The sequence below is a fragment of the Anoplopoma fimbria genome, chromosome 23 (assembly GCF_027596085.1).
Source record: "Anoplopoma fimbria isolate UVic2021 breed Golden Eagle Sablefish chromosome 23, Afim_UVic_2022, whole genome shotgun sequence".
Taxonomy (NCBI): Eukaryota; Metazoa; Chordata; class Actinopteri; order Perciformes; family Anoplopomatidae; genus Anoplopoma; species Anoplopoma fimbria.
Window position 1 is genome coordinate 13,420,428 of NC_072471.1, and position 15,752 is coordinate 13,436,179.

The window sequence follows — 15,752 nt, forward strand, 5'->3', positions numbered from 1 at the left end:
ATATTCATATTTGAAGAAAAGTTTCATATGTAAAATGTTGGGTTATTGGGGTCAAGACATTGCTCTTGTTCATATGAAGATGTGCATTTTATTTCACTTTACTAAAGACAAAGGTATGCACATGGTTGAAAGTTCACCTTTTCTGTAAATGGACATCTCTCTGATGATTTGGTGGAAGCAGGATTAAAATCAAAAAATAAAAATGCCATAAGTTTTTACTCGGTTATGGGCGCATTAATGCCCAGTACAACTACAAGTTAGTCACTGGTGCCGCCTTGATGGCTTTTCACATATTTTCCCCCCAAACTTCTAAGGACTTTTAGCCAGTAATGATTTGGATATACACCCATTTGAACACCTGGGAAAGGAAAGGATAATCAACTTTTCGTCACTTTCAGAACACAGTCGTTTAAATGAAAACCTGAATAAGATAAATATAATTTACTTAGATGACCTTGAACAGCAAGACCATCTAAATTTGCAGGGAACATTTCTTTTCATGTATTTAATTTATTCTTAAAATATTCCATGATAAAAAATGAATGTAAATGACTTATACTTCTGCACTGCTTTCTCTTTCTCTCTCTCTCTTGTTGTATTCATTGCTGTCAAAGAGACGCCAGATTTGTTCAAGAACAAACACAAGCACAAAATAAATTAAGAGATCAAAACCCATAGAGAGGAAATGAGTCAGTATTCCACACCGTGTACAATACAATATCATAGCAAATTAGCAGATTTCAATGGCTTCCACTGACTACCATAGATTTACAATGTTCAGTTGGCTGCAGATCAGTCCTCAAAAATTGTCACTTTCCTTTTTTTCATTAATGGTTCTGATAGACAGTGACTTGTAGATGACCATGAAAAGAAAGCGGCTACTGAGTTGTGAACAGAAAACCCGGGACTACGAGCTAGCAGTAATGAGAACAACAGCATTTGTTCAAATCCTACTAAACTGCCATTGTGACCACATTTTAAGTCCAAGAAGCTTCTCTACAAAGGTACAACATATAAAACTGTTAAATATATAACTTTTTAGGGCCTTTCAAAATACATTTAATGACATTTCTTTACTCCTTCTCTTCAGACTCAATAGCATTTATACTCTCTGTAAATAGTCATCATCTCTTTTATACGATTTGCCCTACCGATCCATGACCAACTCGGCAATGCTTCCTGCAAGCTGTCCCAACCGTAGCTCCTGAAAAATGCAAATCAGAATTTTTTTTTTGATACACAGTTATACGTATGTAGTACCTATATCTCCAGTTCCAAAATACAGTGGCGGGCTTAGTCTGAGAAAAAAATGTCTGGAAAGTTTTAAAAGTACTCCTTTGATTGTGTCCAGTACATGTGCCACCGGACACCAGTTGCAGTTTACATGGGCCCATTTGTGCACCGTGTCTCTGTGAGGGCAGTCGTTGGTCAGTGGCGACAGTAGAAACAGGTTCACAAAGTCACTGCTTGTCTTTGCAACATGGTCCACTTTGTCATAATGATCGTATTTGTTGTTTTGCTCTTTGGTCTATAAAAATATGGGAGGTTTACTCCAGCAGAAGGCCTATTCACAGCAGAGAGCGCTCAGTTTGTTTTTTGACGGCCGCGTGAGGAGGTCCGAGAAGCAACAGGGTCCGGCATGTAATGATCCTGTCTTTGCTCCGCAACTCTAGAGGCTAGGAGAAATATGTGGAGGAAACCCCTTATCAAAGCAATTAGCAGTTTCAAACAAAGTACTTCCAATGAGGCAAAATCCATTCGTGGGATTCAAGTGTCCGTTCCGCTGTGGCACGAGCATGCGCTGCTAATTTCACAGAGCAGGCAGACAGAGTGGAGAGTAGGTGGACACAACATTTTGACCCAATGACAGATAGCAGGTGGGAGCGGTCAGAAACCCGGAGAGGCTTGTCACAGGAAATGGAAAGGGTTTTACAGCAAGTAGTTTGTCCAGTGTCCAGGAGAAAGCTCGCTCCGTCAAACAGTCAATCCCTGGTTTAACCGTCTCTAGCTGTGTTATGAGACCTGTGAATCAACAAGAACAGAGCAAACATCAGGTTATTGTTTAGCAAACTGTCATCGTCACACTATGCAGTCTTACAGCCAGCACACATTTTCTTTCTACTGTTTGTGTTGAGCATTTTGTTTAATAAATGCATTAATCTAGTGCACTTTCAGAGCAAAATCATGAGACTATCTATTTGACTTTGTGCTCTTGTAAAGAATTTTGTGCTGGAATGTAGCCAAGTAAATTTATGCTATACAAGTACTCTACTTAAAGGGTGACTTTGGTATTTTTGTAAACCTTTTCAACCCTTTTTCCCATGCTTTTGTTTCTATGTGATTAATGAGGACAACAATTAAAAAAACTGGTCTAGTATTTAGGGTGTGCGCTGCTCACCACAGACTCTATACGGGCTGATATGTCATTTTGGGGAATTTCCTGACCGCCAGTTAACATCCACTAAAAGTGCTTGTTTTTGCCACCGCAGCCACAGATTGTTATCAGTGTCTGACAACATTATGGAAATATAAAGTTTATCTTAACCTTTGCTTGATACAGTCTGTTTATTGTTGTGTTTCTCACATGGATCAGCATGATGAGTACTTTCACATTTGGTGATTTTTTGAATGCAAATACTTTTGTACTTTTAATTAAGTAACAGTTTGAATACATGACCTTTACTCGTAACCTGTTTCTTTATACTGGTAGCCCTTAAGTAAGTAAAATATCTGAGTAGGCTACTTTTTCCTTCACCACTGTTGTCTAGGAAACAATTAAATCATATACACAATGGTTGTATATGAGCATGTCAAACTAGCTGGGGCTGTCTTTCAAGACAAGCAGGGTGGGTTGCTAACATAGCCACGGAAGTAAGCAAGTAAGCACTTAGTTCACACCCTCGGAAAGCGACAAGGTCCAGGGTGCTGTAAAAGCCCCTTTCACCCCGGGCCGCACTCTGCGTTGCCACACAGGATATGAGTTTGTTGGGGGCCTGCCAGCCCAGCCGCTGAGAAGTGAAATAATATGGTTCATTTTAGGCGGGACGAATAAGACACCGTCTAGGTACATAACGGGAAACATGGCAATCTTCACAAGTCACTCGCAGCAAGAATAAGCATATTTCCCAAAATGTTGAAAAATTCTTCCATTTTGGAATAAAAACAAGTCTTGTCTTTGCAGTAGTAACGCGCTCCCTCTCTTCTCTCCCTTGAAAGAATAGGTTGTCATTTTAGCCACTATCTGGCCACGAGGTAGATGACATGATTGATACCATACTTATGTCTGTACGCCAAATAAAAAGGTACGGCCTGCAAACGGTTAGCTTAGCTTACAATTTGCCTAATACCTCTTAAGTTTACAGGTTATATCTTGAAACCCAAAAGCAAAGTGCAGTCTCTTACTGTTTCCTCCTGTTTCCAGTCTTTATGCTAAGCTAAGTTAAGCCAACTGGCTGCAGCTTCATATTTAACAGAGAGATATTGTGATATCATCAATTTGCTCATCTAACTCTCAGCAAGGAAGCAAATCTTCAAGAAAAAAGTTGAACTATTCTTTTTTAAAGTTAAAATATACATTTTTAGGGGAGAATCATTGCATATACTGTGTGATATTAAAAAAAGCCTTGTGAATACCCATTGCACCTTACCAAACGGAGGTGCTTATTAGAGCACTTTCGTTGAATTGTAAAAATAAAAACTTAATAATTTACGGTCTGTCAAAGTAAGTGTTTTGCTAGTCAAATTTGTCAGCGCTTGTAACCCAATAACAAAGCAAGTCTCACAGTGCAGAACGTGAGAAACAATCAATCTACCAAAAGAAAGACAAATTTGGAAGCCTCCTCACCATCTGGCCGATGCCAGTCACGCAGCCAACTTGATAGAGGCGCTGATGCCCTCCAGGACTGCAGAGGTTTAATTCCTAATTATTATGAACTATTTTTTGATTTAACAAGGTGCAAATCGGCACGAAAGGGGCAGGTGTTGGATAGAGTAACTAGCATGTATCACAGATGACAATTTATGATGCTCTGGGAATAACAAATGAGCTTGGCGTTTAATAGAGATAATGTCATGGTTCTGTTGGTGCTGGGCATGAAATGACCCGAGGCATAACAGCTTAAAGCAGGGGCATGACTGTGCTAACTCCTTGACTGTGACCGCTGCCCAAATAGGTGTTTAGTCCCAGTGTGAGTACACTGTCCTATCTCAATGCCTCCTATTGGACACACTGAGATTACATTGACATCGAATGGTCAAGTAGTCACAGATAAAATAGAAGCAAGACAGAATCACTGCATATACACATCTCATGAGGAATGGAAGGCAAATTAATTTAAATGGATGGCCAGGCATTGGCAGAACAAGGTAATTTTCTTATATTCTCTCCATGTTCCCCTCCCTTTTTCTCACACCCACACTGTGGCAAATGCCCTCCTGTAAATCTCACACACAAATCTCATCTCAGGGAAATGCAAGCCTTCTATTAAAAAGAGGCACGAATGTCAGATGAATATGAGATGAAATTGCCCTATGAATAAAATTCACAGGCCCTGGGTGATTATTACCTCTGGTTTATCAGAAAGGACCATATTACTGTATTTTATATCTTATAAAAAGCAAGAGAATATTTTACATTCTTGTGGCAGAGGAAGGCAGAGTCGAGGGAAATGTGATGAAGAGCCTTCGTGCTATTGAATGCTTGGACCAGCTGTTAGTACAGTGGGGTCTGGCTATCTAAACAAGACCAGAAAGATAATTAAACCTTTAATTAGGCTTTTGGAGTGAGGCTGATAAGAGCTTCAGGTGTCATAGTTACAGAAGGGGACATAATCCATCTGTGTTAATGTCCAACTTGTGCAGGATTCTCTTGTTATGGAGCTAGCAGCCAATCCACTAAACACATATTGATATGTACCCAGCAGCATTCAATCACAGACAAGGAAAACATTAAACATTTGATTCCAAGGGCGTTACTTAGAGCTTCCTCTCTCCAGGCAGGGCCGAAATGCTTTGATCTGTAAAAGAGCATTCTTGCTGGCTTTATATGCATTTTGCATGTGCATTCAAGGGAAAGTGTATGCAGCCACATCTGTTGGAGCTAAAGGAAACTATACACAATACATATGAATCGCTCTCCAGCTGGGAGTTAAAGCAAATGCACCCAAACAGATGGCTTCGGCCCTGACATTTCCTCTTTGCATGAACTCTCGCCGACTCCCTCAAAATGTCACAGCTCTGTGACCCACGGTGAACGTGTCAATGGTCACGCATGAGGGGAAATTGATCTCCTTTGCCTATCCAAACTCTTTATCGAGATTTTGATGGATGTGAATAATGCAAAATCTCAGGAGAATGCGGCTGATAGATTGAGGTATGATTGATTGGATGGTTTTCTTCATTCGCTAGAAGCTTTGCTATACTCTGTGGAGAGAGATGGGGTTCCGAAACATGAGCAAAAAGGAATAAAGCATTTTCTGCTCATCTGTCATTCTAAAGCGCCCCTGCTTTTTGCATCAGCTACCTGTTTTTAAGACCCTTGCTGTTTAATGTTCAGCCTTGTGCAGCCAAGCACGCTTACTTTTGGATTAAAGCATGCAAGCTGCACAATAGCCCATTAGATGAATATTCATAAGTGAACTTGTAGGTTAGGAATGATCCACAGGTTAATAGAATGGGAAATCGCTCATTACATGCTGCGAAGTCGGATAATGCCTGAAGCTGACGCTGAGATCAAAATACATGAACATGTATGCACAGGCCTCCAGACACTAGGCCCCATTACACATTAAGAGAGAGTTCAAAGCTATCTGGGGTGTTATGTCATTATCAACCCTTTCATACTGCATTTCTTCAGAACATCAAAGCAAACACATTTCACTATCTGCATTCTACAATATGATCAGAACTTTAATGCTCAAGAGGGAAAATTAGAACAGATTTAACATCACACTGCTACCAGAAAGGAATAACAAAATGTCACTGATTTGTTTTAGATTCAAACAACTGTAATGGTTCCTCAATGCACTGTAATGTGGAGATTATATCTGTTCATGCACAAAGCTACTGTATTGCATCCCATTGCATGGAATCAGATGATTGCAGAGGATATGGTATTGTTGCCCTTTATACAGCACATTATGGGATCAAATGTTTCAATCTAATCTTAGATAACTCTGTTAGTAAATAGACTATAATCTTCTATATAATGCGTTGTGAGAGGATCCAAGTTCACAGCATGTATTCCCCCTCTGTCTATTTATACTTTGAAATCTACTGAAGACTTGTTGTCTGGCATGAAAAGCAGATTTATTTCTAGAAATCGAATCATAAATGCTGACAATATTGACCGAGAGAAGAGCCTGGTTTTTAGAAACTCTATGAGACCGGGCATTTTTATGATTTTGGCCTCATCCCTTTTATTGCACTGCTCGCTAAATTAACTACATGGCTACTCTCTGTTTCCCAATCACATGCATTAATATCTGTCTGGCGCCATCTGCCACAATACTTTAAAGACAATATACAAGGCATACCAATAAAGCAGAGGAAAAATTGCTGGGTTTTACTGGTATTGCTGCACACATGGATTTTCTGTGGATAAGCACACACTTGGGACCTGGCGAGCCTATGGAAAAATGAGTGAGCCAAATAAAGACATCACAATTGTTTAAATTGTATCTGGATTTATGTGTGTCCTTGAATGTTGGTCTGTGATTCCTGTTTGCATGTTCTGCTAAAGCGGGAGGATGATGTGTTTGTGGACTAATACATCTAGAATAGTGGTTGTAATTATTTTCATCAGATCCTGAAAAATAAAAAACTACCAGAGGGACAAAACTTAATTACCCTCTTTTTTTTTGTAAACCACAAAAATCTTTCTTGCTTTTAACAAGTTTAAAATTGACAGGGAAAAACAGTCCAGTACATAAATAGATACAGTCCAAATATACTATACTATACTATACATATACAAGTTATATGTAATAAAGTGCTTTTAAAGTGCTGTGCTTTGAATATTTTGATGCCATGAACAGTATATCCTAATCAAATGTCCAGTGTGTGCCAGGTGAGAATCTGACATTAATCTATACCTCTGATCAGCTAATATGTATTTAACCACCATGTCGCTATCACAGTCTGATTTATTACATTGTTGCTGTTGTTACATAACAAATCCAAGATACTACAGCTGCTAACAGAAAAACACCTGCAATCTCAAATTCTCTCTGAAATATATTTATTTTGAATGTTTCACAATAATAGTTTACTATGTATAATCAGTTAAGTTTTTTATATTTAGTTAACTACCATTTTCAAAATCCTTCATTTTAATTAAAGATTGTTTTTGCTACTCAAATGACACCAGTATATCTGTAAATGCTGGTGTTCTGTAATAAAATCTTCATTATATAAATGTATATGGCCATGTCCTTCTCTGCCTCTACCCACTTAACCAACACCCACACATATGGAACATTTTGGACAAATTGTGTATGTGCTTTTAGTATTTTTTTTAAATCAAATAACTTTATTTTAAGCTATACATTTGGCTATGCATAACAAAACTATGATATGCATAATCTCCCTTTTCACAAAGAATCACAAATCAAAGTTTTACAGGGAAAGGGGCTTTCTGTTTTACCTTGCTGCCTCCATGAGGCTCTTGATGCTCTGAAGCTGCTTGTGTTGATTCCTGCCTTTGCTGGACCAGGGTTTAGGTGTTGTTGTGATGTTGGTGGTGGTGATGAAAGGGTGCTGTTGGCAGATGGTTTGCGGCTGTCTGTCAAGGGGTCATCAATGCTCTCCATAGTGCAAGAGTGTCGAGGGGGACTCTTGTCGCGTCATAGAGCCTAGGGGGAGAAAGGGAAAGGGGAAGGTGGTATGGTTATCAAGCTCAAATAAGGATGCAGTATTTTATTTTTTATTCATTTTTTTCTTGATTTAGACACAGTCACAGCACCATCTTTAGCACCACCACCATTATCAATTTGTATCGCTAAAAGGGTCTTTAAAATGTGCCTGCTTGGCTTTGTTCAAACCCGATGAGCTGTTCGGTGCTAGTGTGTCTCAAGGTAACTGTTTTGTGAATATTAAATATAGAAGTGTGGGAGTTAAACCGAGTCTGATTCTGTAAAATAGTAGCCCACATGGAAACAAAAAACAAAGAGACCAATGATTTGTTAAGCAATACAATAAAATAATATGTCAGTAAAATAAATAATTAATTAATTCATACTTCAATATTTTAATGTCAATTTAAAATATTTTCTCATACTGCTAATGGTTAAGCATATTAACCCTTTATGAGTTTGCCTTATTTAAGCTTAATGTTCTCCTGCGAACTATAATGGTCGGTCCACCGCTTTGTTCCAGACTTAACTATATCTCAACTATTGAATGGATTGGCACATTCATGATTTCAAGATGAGGAATCTTAACAACTTTGGTGAGCCCCTGGCTTTTCCTAGCCATTTTCACGAGGTTAAGTGTTTAATTTGTCTATACTATGACCAAATACATGCAAAATGACATTCCCATCAACCTCAATTGTACTTTGTGTTTAGTGCTAAAAAGCAATTGTTAGCATGCCAACATGCTAAACAACCATGGGCAACATGGTAAACGTAATACATACTGTATGTAAACATTTTGGAGATACGTGGCTTTCAGCAGCAACCAAATTCTGTATTAACTTGTGTGTAAGTGTGCACATGTGCATTTGTTGCCTGTTTGTTGGAAGAAACCTTTAGCTCTGCTAACTGGGCGCTGCTTGCAGTGCACAAGCCAGTAATAACTTCCTGCTTTATGAAATCAATTACCTTTTTTGGCCACATGGAAATGGCTGAAATTCTGACACTGGGCCACTTTCTTTCATTGGCTAGCAGAGATTTTGGGTTTAAGAAACGCTGCTCGCTTAGCAGATTAATCCCATGATCTCTTAGGCTGTTGATAAGAAACTAAAAAGGCAGACTCTCTTGTTTTAGCTGTCTTTCCTCCTCTCTTTCTAACAGGCCCAGCTTCCCAAAATGGAGGAGTTGGTATTTTCTAAGTCGAGACAATGTGCTGAATTGGCTCCCTCAAGAAAGAAGCTGGCAGACAAGGCTAATGGTTAGCAGCACAGGGTCTCTTTTTCTTCTCCCTTGGCCTGTCTGGGGTGGCCAAGCAGCTTTCTTCTTAGCGGTAATTCTGTTCAAACCACTGTTGGATGTGCCTGGAGGGCCCAGAGGGATCAATTACTGAGGCCGGTACCGACCCAGAACCAGGGGTGGGAGAGTGCTGCGATGGGGTGGCTTTGTGGGATTCCATCAGGTCCAGCCTGAACCAGATCCGCAGAGAGACGGAGAGGAAGAGATGAAGAAACAAAAAGGAAGTGAACGGAGGAGGACTAGGAGATACTGAAGGGAGGCACTTATTTACAAACACCAATTGAAAGACCTTTTGTATTCTTTACCAACGTTTCGTCACTAGCAGAGTTATAAATGCATAAATATAAAACTACCAACATTTCGTAACTAACAGAGTTAGAAATGCATAAATACAAAAGTACTTTTCAGGGTCATGGGGGGCTGGGGCCAATCCCAGCTGACCCGGGGTAAAGGCAGGGTACAATATGAACAATTAAAGTAAATTGATTCACAATTTATTTGTACTTTGATTAAAAAAAACGGTGCTAGACTGCACAAAAAACATCTATATAGAGTTAGTTTATTTATCTTTTTAAAGTACCTGGGGAGGACCCCCCAGAAACCCCACAGAAGTACAGGCTAAGCCCCAAATCACTATTACTTTTTTACCAACTGGCCACTGGCCTCCTGTTATTTTGCAAAAGTGGCCACTGGGCAAAACATGTTGAGAATCCCTGCTCTATAATCTCACAGGGAGACACAGACTGGCTCCGGTAATGTCGTTTGTAAACTGGAACCTTTGTAGAAAATGTTTGTGTTTGTGTGAGGATGAAAACAGCCTTTATTTCCACACAAATACACAGCAATGCGCAAAGAGCATGTCTGTATGTTGAATCTTGCCCTCCTCCACTCACAGATAACCTCCAGAGTGTATAAAATATACTTGACACATAAGCTCACAGTATCAAACATTATAGTCATGCTCAAACTGTTTCCTTTTCCTTATATCTTTCTCCTCTCCAAAAAAGCTTTGATTAGAGTAATCACAGTCTTTTCTCCCGAGGTGCCAATTCTGTTCATAGCACTCTGTTAACAGCCTTAATACCCCAATCAGGACTGACCTAATAGAACGTATGATTAAGACCTAGTCTCACATTAAAGAATCTTTAGTAATTATAATTGTCTCGGTTTTCTACATTTTGAGTCATTGTTTCCTACAATGTCAACTGTGTGTTGTATCATTACAAGTGTACAGTTCAGAGTATGCATCTCAAGATAAAAAATATTCTTCTTTTTGCTGTGTATTTATCAATTGAAAACATTGGCTATAGCATGTGTATACAGCATTGCAGTAATGGAAAAATAATCTTGACAATTTTTTCCTGCAGTTGGAGTTTGTGCAATTATAACTTATTGAGAGAAAAAAACCCACTTTTGAACATACTTAACAAGCAGTGAAAGAGCTACTGACTTAAATAATGTTTTACGATGCTGTACGTCTGACTGGCCAAAATCTCTTTCTCTGTCTTTCACTCACACTGCTTTCTACTTCCCTCACACTGCTTTTCTGTCTCTCTTTTAAATTGTTCGTCTTATCGGGCTGTCACAAAAGCCGCCAGATAACCCGAGGTGATTTCGTTTTTCCCTCTAATGGCGCACTCACTCTGCCTCTTTCTCGCCGAGCTCCCCGCGTCGGTACATGCAGAGAGAGATAGCTCCTTGCGCCGTTTCATCTGCCAGTCTAAAATGGTGGAGGGCACAATGCAGAGCTTCCTCCTCTCTGGAGAGAGACGGCGGTAAGCCTTTCACTGAGAGAAGGAGGTATAGGAGATGACTGCTGAGACTACACATCGCTTTGCCAAAAGAGAGCGCTTGGAAAGGCAGCAAAGGCCGCATTTGACTGTGGTAACTGTGTGATAAAATGTAAATTCAAATCATTTAGTCTCATGGAGGGAGGAAAGTATATTGGGAGTGGGAATTAACCCCTGGTTGCTGTGTAAAATAGTTTCTCTATATGGTGATCTATTGCGGATCAGCTTTCAATGGTATGGCATATTATTATTATATACATATCATTAGGACGCTGGGACTATTACCAAAACACTAGCGTGTTAGTTTATTCAACATTGTAATATTGTCATAACACTGTAGGTTATAAAACAGCACAGTATTTTGTTTGCACTACAAATTGTTTTGCAGCTTGAACACCGTAGGCCATGGCTGGATAATCGCTATTCAGGGGCGGGGTTTAGTGAAAATTGGCAGAATGTTTAAATTCAATTCAATTCAATTCAGTTTATTTTGTATAGCCCAGAATCACAAATTACAAATTTGCCTCAGAGGGCTTTACAATCTGTGCACATGCGACATCCTCTGTCCTTCCCTCACATCGGCACAGGAAAAACTCCCCTAAAAAAACCCTTTAACAGGGAGAAAAAAGGAAGAAACCTATGGGAGAACGACAGAGGAGGATTTGTTATGTTTTGACAGATCTCTCCGGGCTACTGATTATTTATCATTTTTATGCCCATAACGGTTGCTATAAAGCATGCTTCTTGGCAGACATTTGCTTTTATGTACTCAGGTAAAACAAGAAAATAAAATAAAGTGGTTACTGATGGACATGCAGTTGAGTGTCCACTTGCATTTTATTGTTTCATTAATACAGTTAAGTGAACCCAAGGAGCTCATTTATAGTCTTAGAGCTTGATATGGTTCATCTGAGGAATTCAATTTTCTGTTAGGTCAATCATTTAGAGGAGAAACTTGTCACTGTATTGGCAAGACTCTTGATACTGAAATAAATGATGTGCTATGGCTTCACAAGTGCACCTCTGTATGATATGTGTCCTTTTCAACTGCAGTTGTGCGTGTGTGCACTGCTAATAAAAGTAACCTCACTCAAAACGTCAGTGTCAACAATAAGCAATGTACATATCAATCTTCATATGTTTCTTCTGGAGCCGTCCCTAGAAGAATCCATATTGTGTTTTATTGACAGGAACAACATGTAGTCTGCAAAGCAGGGTCAGACTAAGATGAATGCATGGACACAGAGAGAAAAAGTGAGAGATGTGGTGGGAGATAATGTAAAAAAAAAGATAGCGGGTGAAAGTGAAAAAGACTGAAATGGAGTCAAGCAGAGCGAAAACAAGTATGCAATGAAGTTATTTTTAAACAGAAGCACATGAAATGGTGGCCGCTGAGAGGTTGAGGGAAAAAGCACAGCAAACATCTAATCTGCCTTGCAACTCATACTAGCAGACTAAAGGTAGAGAAGAGGTCAGCGGTGTCATCCTGAACAACAATCTCTGTGTTTGACAGAGAAAACACAAATTCTCCAACATTTGACCAATACACGCAAACCGCCTCCTGACATTTGTCCAAAATAGCCCTTTATGGGGCTGAGTCAGATTGACTTGGCTTAGTCAAATGCCCTGAGGGACATGTCTGTTTGTCTGCATTGATGTTTTCGCACAAACACCTGACAGACAGGTCGGACATGCTCACTGGACTGTGCAAAGCCAGCAGTCATCCTTAGGCGATATTGGGGCGGCTGCAGTTTGGGTTTAACCTTGAAAAGCCTTAGGGAAGGGGCCATTTGTTCAAAGTTTACCAGAGGGAGGCTGAGGAGTAAATTGTTTGTTTTGTTTTTGCCCGTCATTCTCCCTTGGGTCAGCAGATAACAAGAGGTTTACGTAATTTTTACTTTGGAGAATCAGCCTTAACCTTTAATGCATTTCAAGCAATTGTAGGTTACACGCATGATTGGGAAGTGAAATCTTCAAGACTTTCCTCATCCTCAAGATTAAAGGGAGCATTATATGAGGTCAGTTCATCCATCACATAAATGAATATTTTTAGAAGAATTTTAAACAATGACCCCGAGTCTGCTTGTTGCAAGTTATTAGAATCCTTGACAGTGAAAGCTGCTTAAACACACACGCACGCACACACGCACACGCACACACACACACACACACACACACACACACACACACACACACACAGGCACAGATGAGTGCTAATAGCTGTCCAGATATTTGACTAGCTGTCACCAAGCTTAAAGTAGCCAATGAAGCAAGCAAGAAATACCTGTCACATATCACATATTGTCAGCATAAGCCGATGTGAGGCACATTGACTGACGTCCAAAGCAATATTTGAAATATGCATGTAAGCCAAGGCTTACAGGGCCACCTTTGTGTGAAAGCAGGGACACATATTCAAAACTTTCGAATTAACAAGCAGTTGAAAACATCAGTAGGAGCATGTTAGATCACACGTAAGAATGCACATGCATCTCATTTATTAGCCTAAAAATAAACAGTCACCACCGTATTTGCATATTCAACCCCCCCTCCGACACACACACACTAGCTCTTAAATCTGTCAAACATAACAAATGGATCCAGCTATATGTTGCCTATGAGTGTTTATTTGTGTGTGTGTGTGTGTGTGTGTGTGGGGGGTGTGGGGGGGGGGGGGCTATCTGCCTGCCCAGATAACAAATTACATTTTATGTGGAACATGTCATGACTGTCACCTCAGTCTCCACACCCAGGTATATTCAGGTTGGTGTCCGCTGAGAGACCCACAACACGTCAAGAGCACAGAGGCAGCTGCTGATAACAAACTATATCATCTGGGTTCAGCATTCAGGGTGTATATCTGCTATGTGTTTGCGTGTATGTATGTGTTTTTCTTTAAGCAGGAAGGCATAAACAAAGCTGATGACTAAATCATGACAGATGCATTAATGATGCCCTACCGGTCCTCAGTGTTCACCCATTGACATTCACAGATAGGGCAGCTGTGTTGTGAGTGTTTGTGTAGTCGTGTGTTGTGTAACATGTTTCTTAACTGAGACCTCTTTAATTGCTACAGTAAAGAATGCGCATACAGGCTGAAGAGCAACAGAATTTTACAAAGCAGTGGGAGGATGTAAGGCCTGGGATGTGGGAAAGTGTGTGAGTGAGTTTAAGCTGTGGTTGAAGTGGAGAGGATGAGGCTTGGAGAGCTGGAGACAGGGTTTGAAGGACGGGCGGATGAATTGAATGGGCGTCATCTTAGCAAATACAAGTGGTGGTTTCCCATCTGCTGCCATCATTAACATTAAGAACGTCCCTAATTCAAGCTAATTGCGGGTGACGAGGAAGTAAACAAACCGCGTACAGTTTCTGGAGACAAGCTGAAGACAAGGAGGGCGGGGAAGGAACATTTTCAAGGCATTTTAAAGTGAATGCTTTACTTATTTTCAGCCTATTATCGATGCAGTTGTGATCCAACAATGTGCAAGCTGTTCCAAAGTGCAGTAATATGGCAACAGTTGGCGACGAGGCTCAAATTCTGCAGTCAAAAATAATGAACATTCAATTTTCTTAAATTACCCTTGAATCTCCTGAGGAGGTTTTTTTAAGAGCTGCACTAGCCAATACTTTCATATTACCGAAGGGTCAAATGTCTACATATAAGGTGATACACTTAGTGACTCTGTAGTTCCCCTCAGTTCACTGGAGAATATTAGCATTTCAGGTTTACGACCCACAACTTTTCGGTGAAAAAAAAACAGCAGACAGAAACGTTTGCTTCAAGCTTGTGTTCATAGCAAAACATTAAGCAGCTAAACAGCCATATTTTCCCTGGGATTCTGTGGGGACAAAAACAGCAAAAAAGGCAGTGAATATTGGACTTCCATCCGTCGGGTGGTCAGGAACATTAATCCAAATGAATGCTAATGTACTCTGTGTCTGCTCTGCTATGTGTAAATAGGCAAGGCCACATCAACTTTAAAAGGTGATAATCAGTAGTCAGGAACTTGACACAGTGACAGCACAGCAATATCTATCTAAATATTGCTAGCATTAGCTAGAATAAGCCACCATTATATACTGGTCATACATGACCAAGTGAGGCTGTACCAGCAAAAGCCATGAGTGTATTGATTTAAGTTAAGGTGCCTTTTATTGCTCATAATTGTATATATTCAATTGTAAAATGCAGACTGGGTTTCTTTTATCTATCAAAAGGTACATCATCTCGTCAGTTTGAAAAATAAATAAACAACAGCAAATATAGAATGTATATTATTTTAGCATTTATATGCTGGAAAGTGTTTCATTTCCCAACATTTTTTGCAGAGCTTCTTATGGGAGCCAATATTAAAAAGTGTTTATAACCCTGTAACATGATTCAGTTTGTTAAAATGCCCTCTAAACAGTAATATTTGGCAAGCAAAACTGTTCGCTCAGTAAAAGAAACAGCATTAAATGCGTCCTTACTTTTTGATTTACACCACAATTGATTTTCTATGCAAATGTTTTATTTTCAGCTCTCATGGTCATGTTGTTCTCAGAGCCACTGGTGCATTAAGTCCACACATTGTGCACACATCTACTGGTTTGAGAGTGGTTTGTGTAACCTGGGGGCTAAAAGAGAACTCACCGTGGTGGTTTTGACTCGGCCTCCAGGCTGTGTACAAGTCCAGCCAGATTTATTGACTAACAGGTCACAGCCTTCGTCCTCCAAACATGGCACCATCTCACACCACTGCTTTTTCCGAACAATACCAGCTGCAGAGAATACAGGAAAAGAGAGAAAGAGCAATTAAAGAGGTGAGACAAATAA

At 39.8% G+C, this 15,752-nt stretch overlaps 1 protein-coding gene across 1 annotated transcript in view; it reads right to left on the reverse strand.

Annotated features, from left to right (window-relative positions):
* Positions 1 to 7,787: 7,787 nt before the first annotated feature.
* tafa5a (TAFA chemokine like family member 5a) overlaps positions 7,788 to 15,752 on the reverse strand; it is a 122,899-nt gene continuing 114,934 nt past the window's right edge. Inside the window, exons 3-4 of the mRNA XM_054624944.1 lie at positions 15,570 to 15,697; positions 7,788 to 7,850 (exon numbers count right to left, since the gene is read on the reverse strand). Coding sequence (XP_054480919.1) covers positions 7,842 to 7,850; positions 15,570 to 15,697 — 137 coding nt within the window. The 3' untranslated portion in view covers positions 7,788 to 7,841. The remainder of the gene's footprint in view (positions 7,851 to 15,569; positions 15,698 to 15,752) is intronic.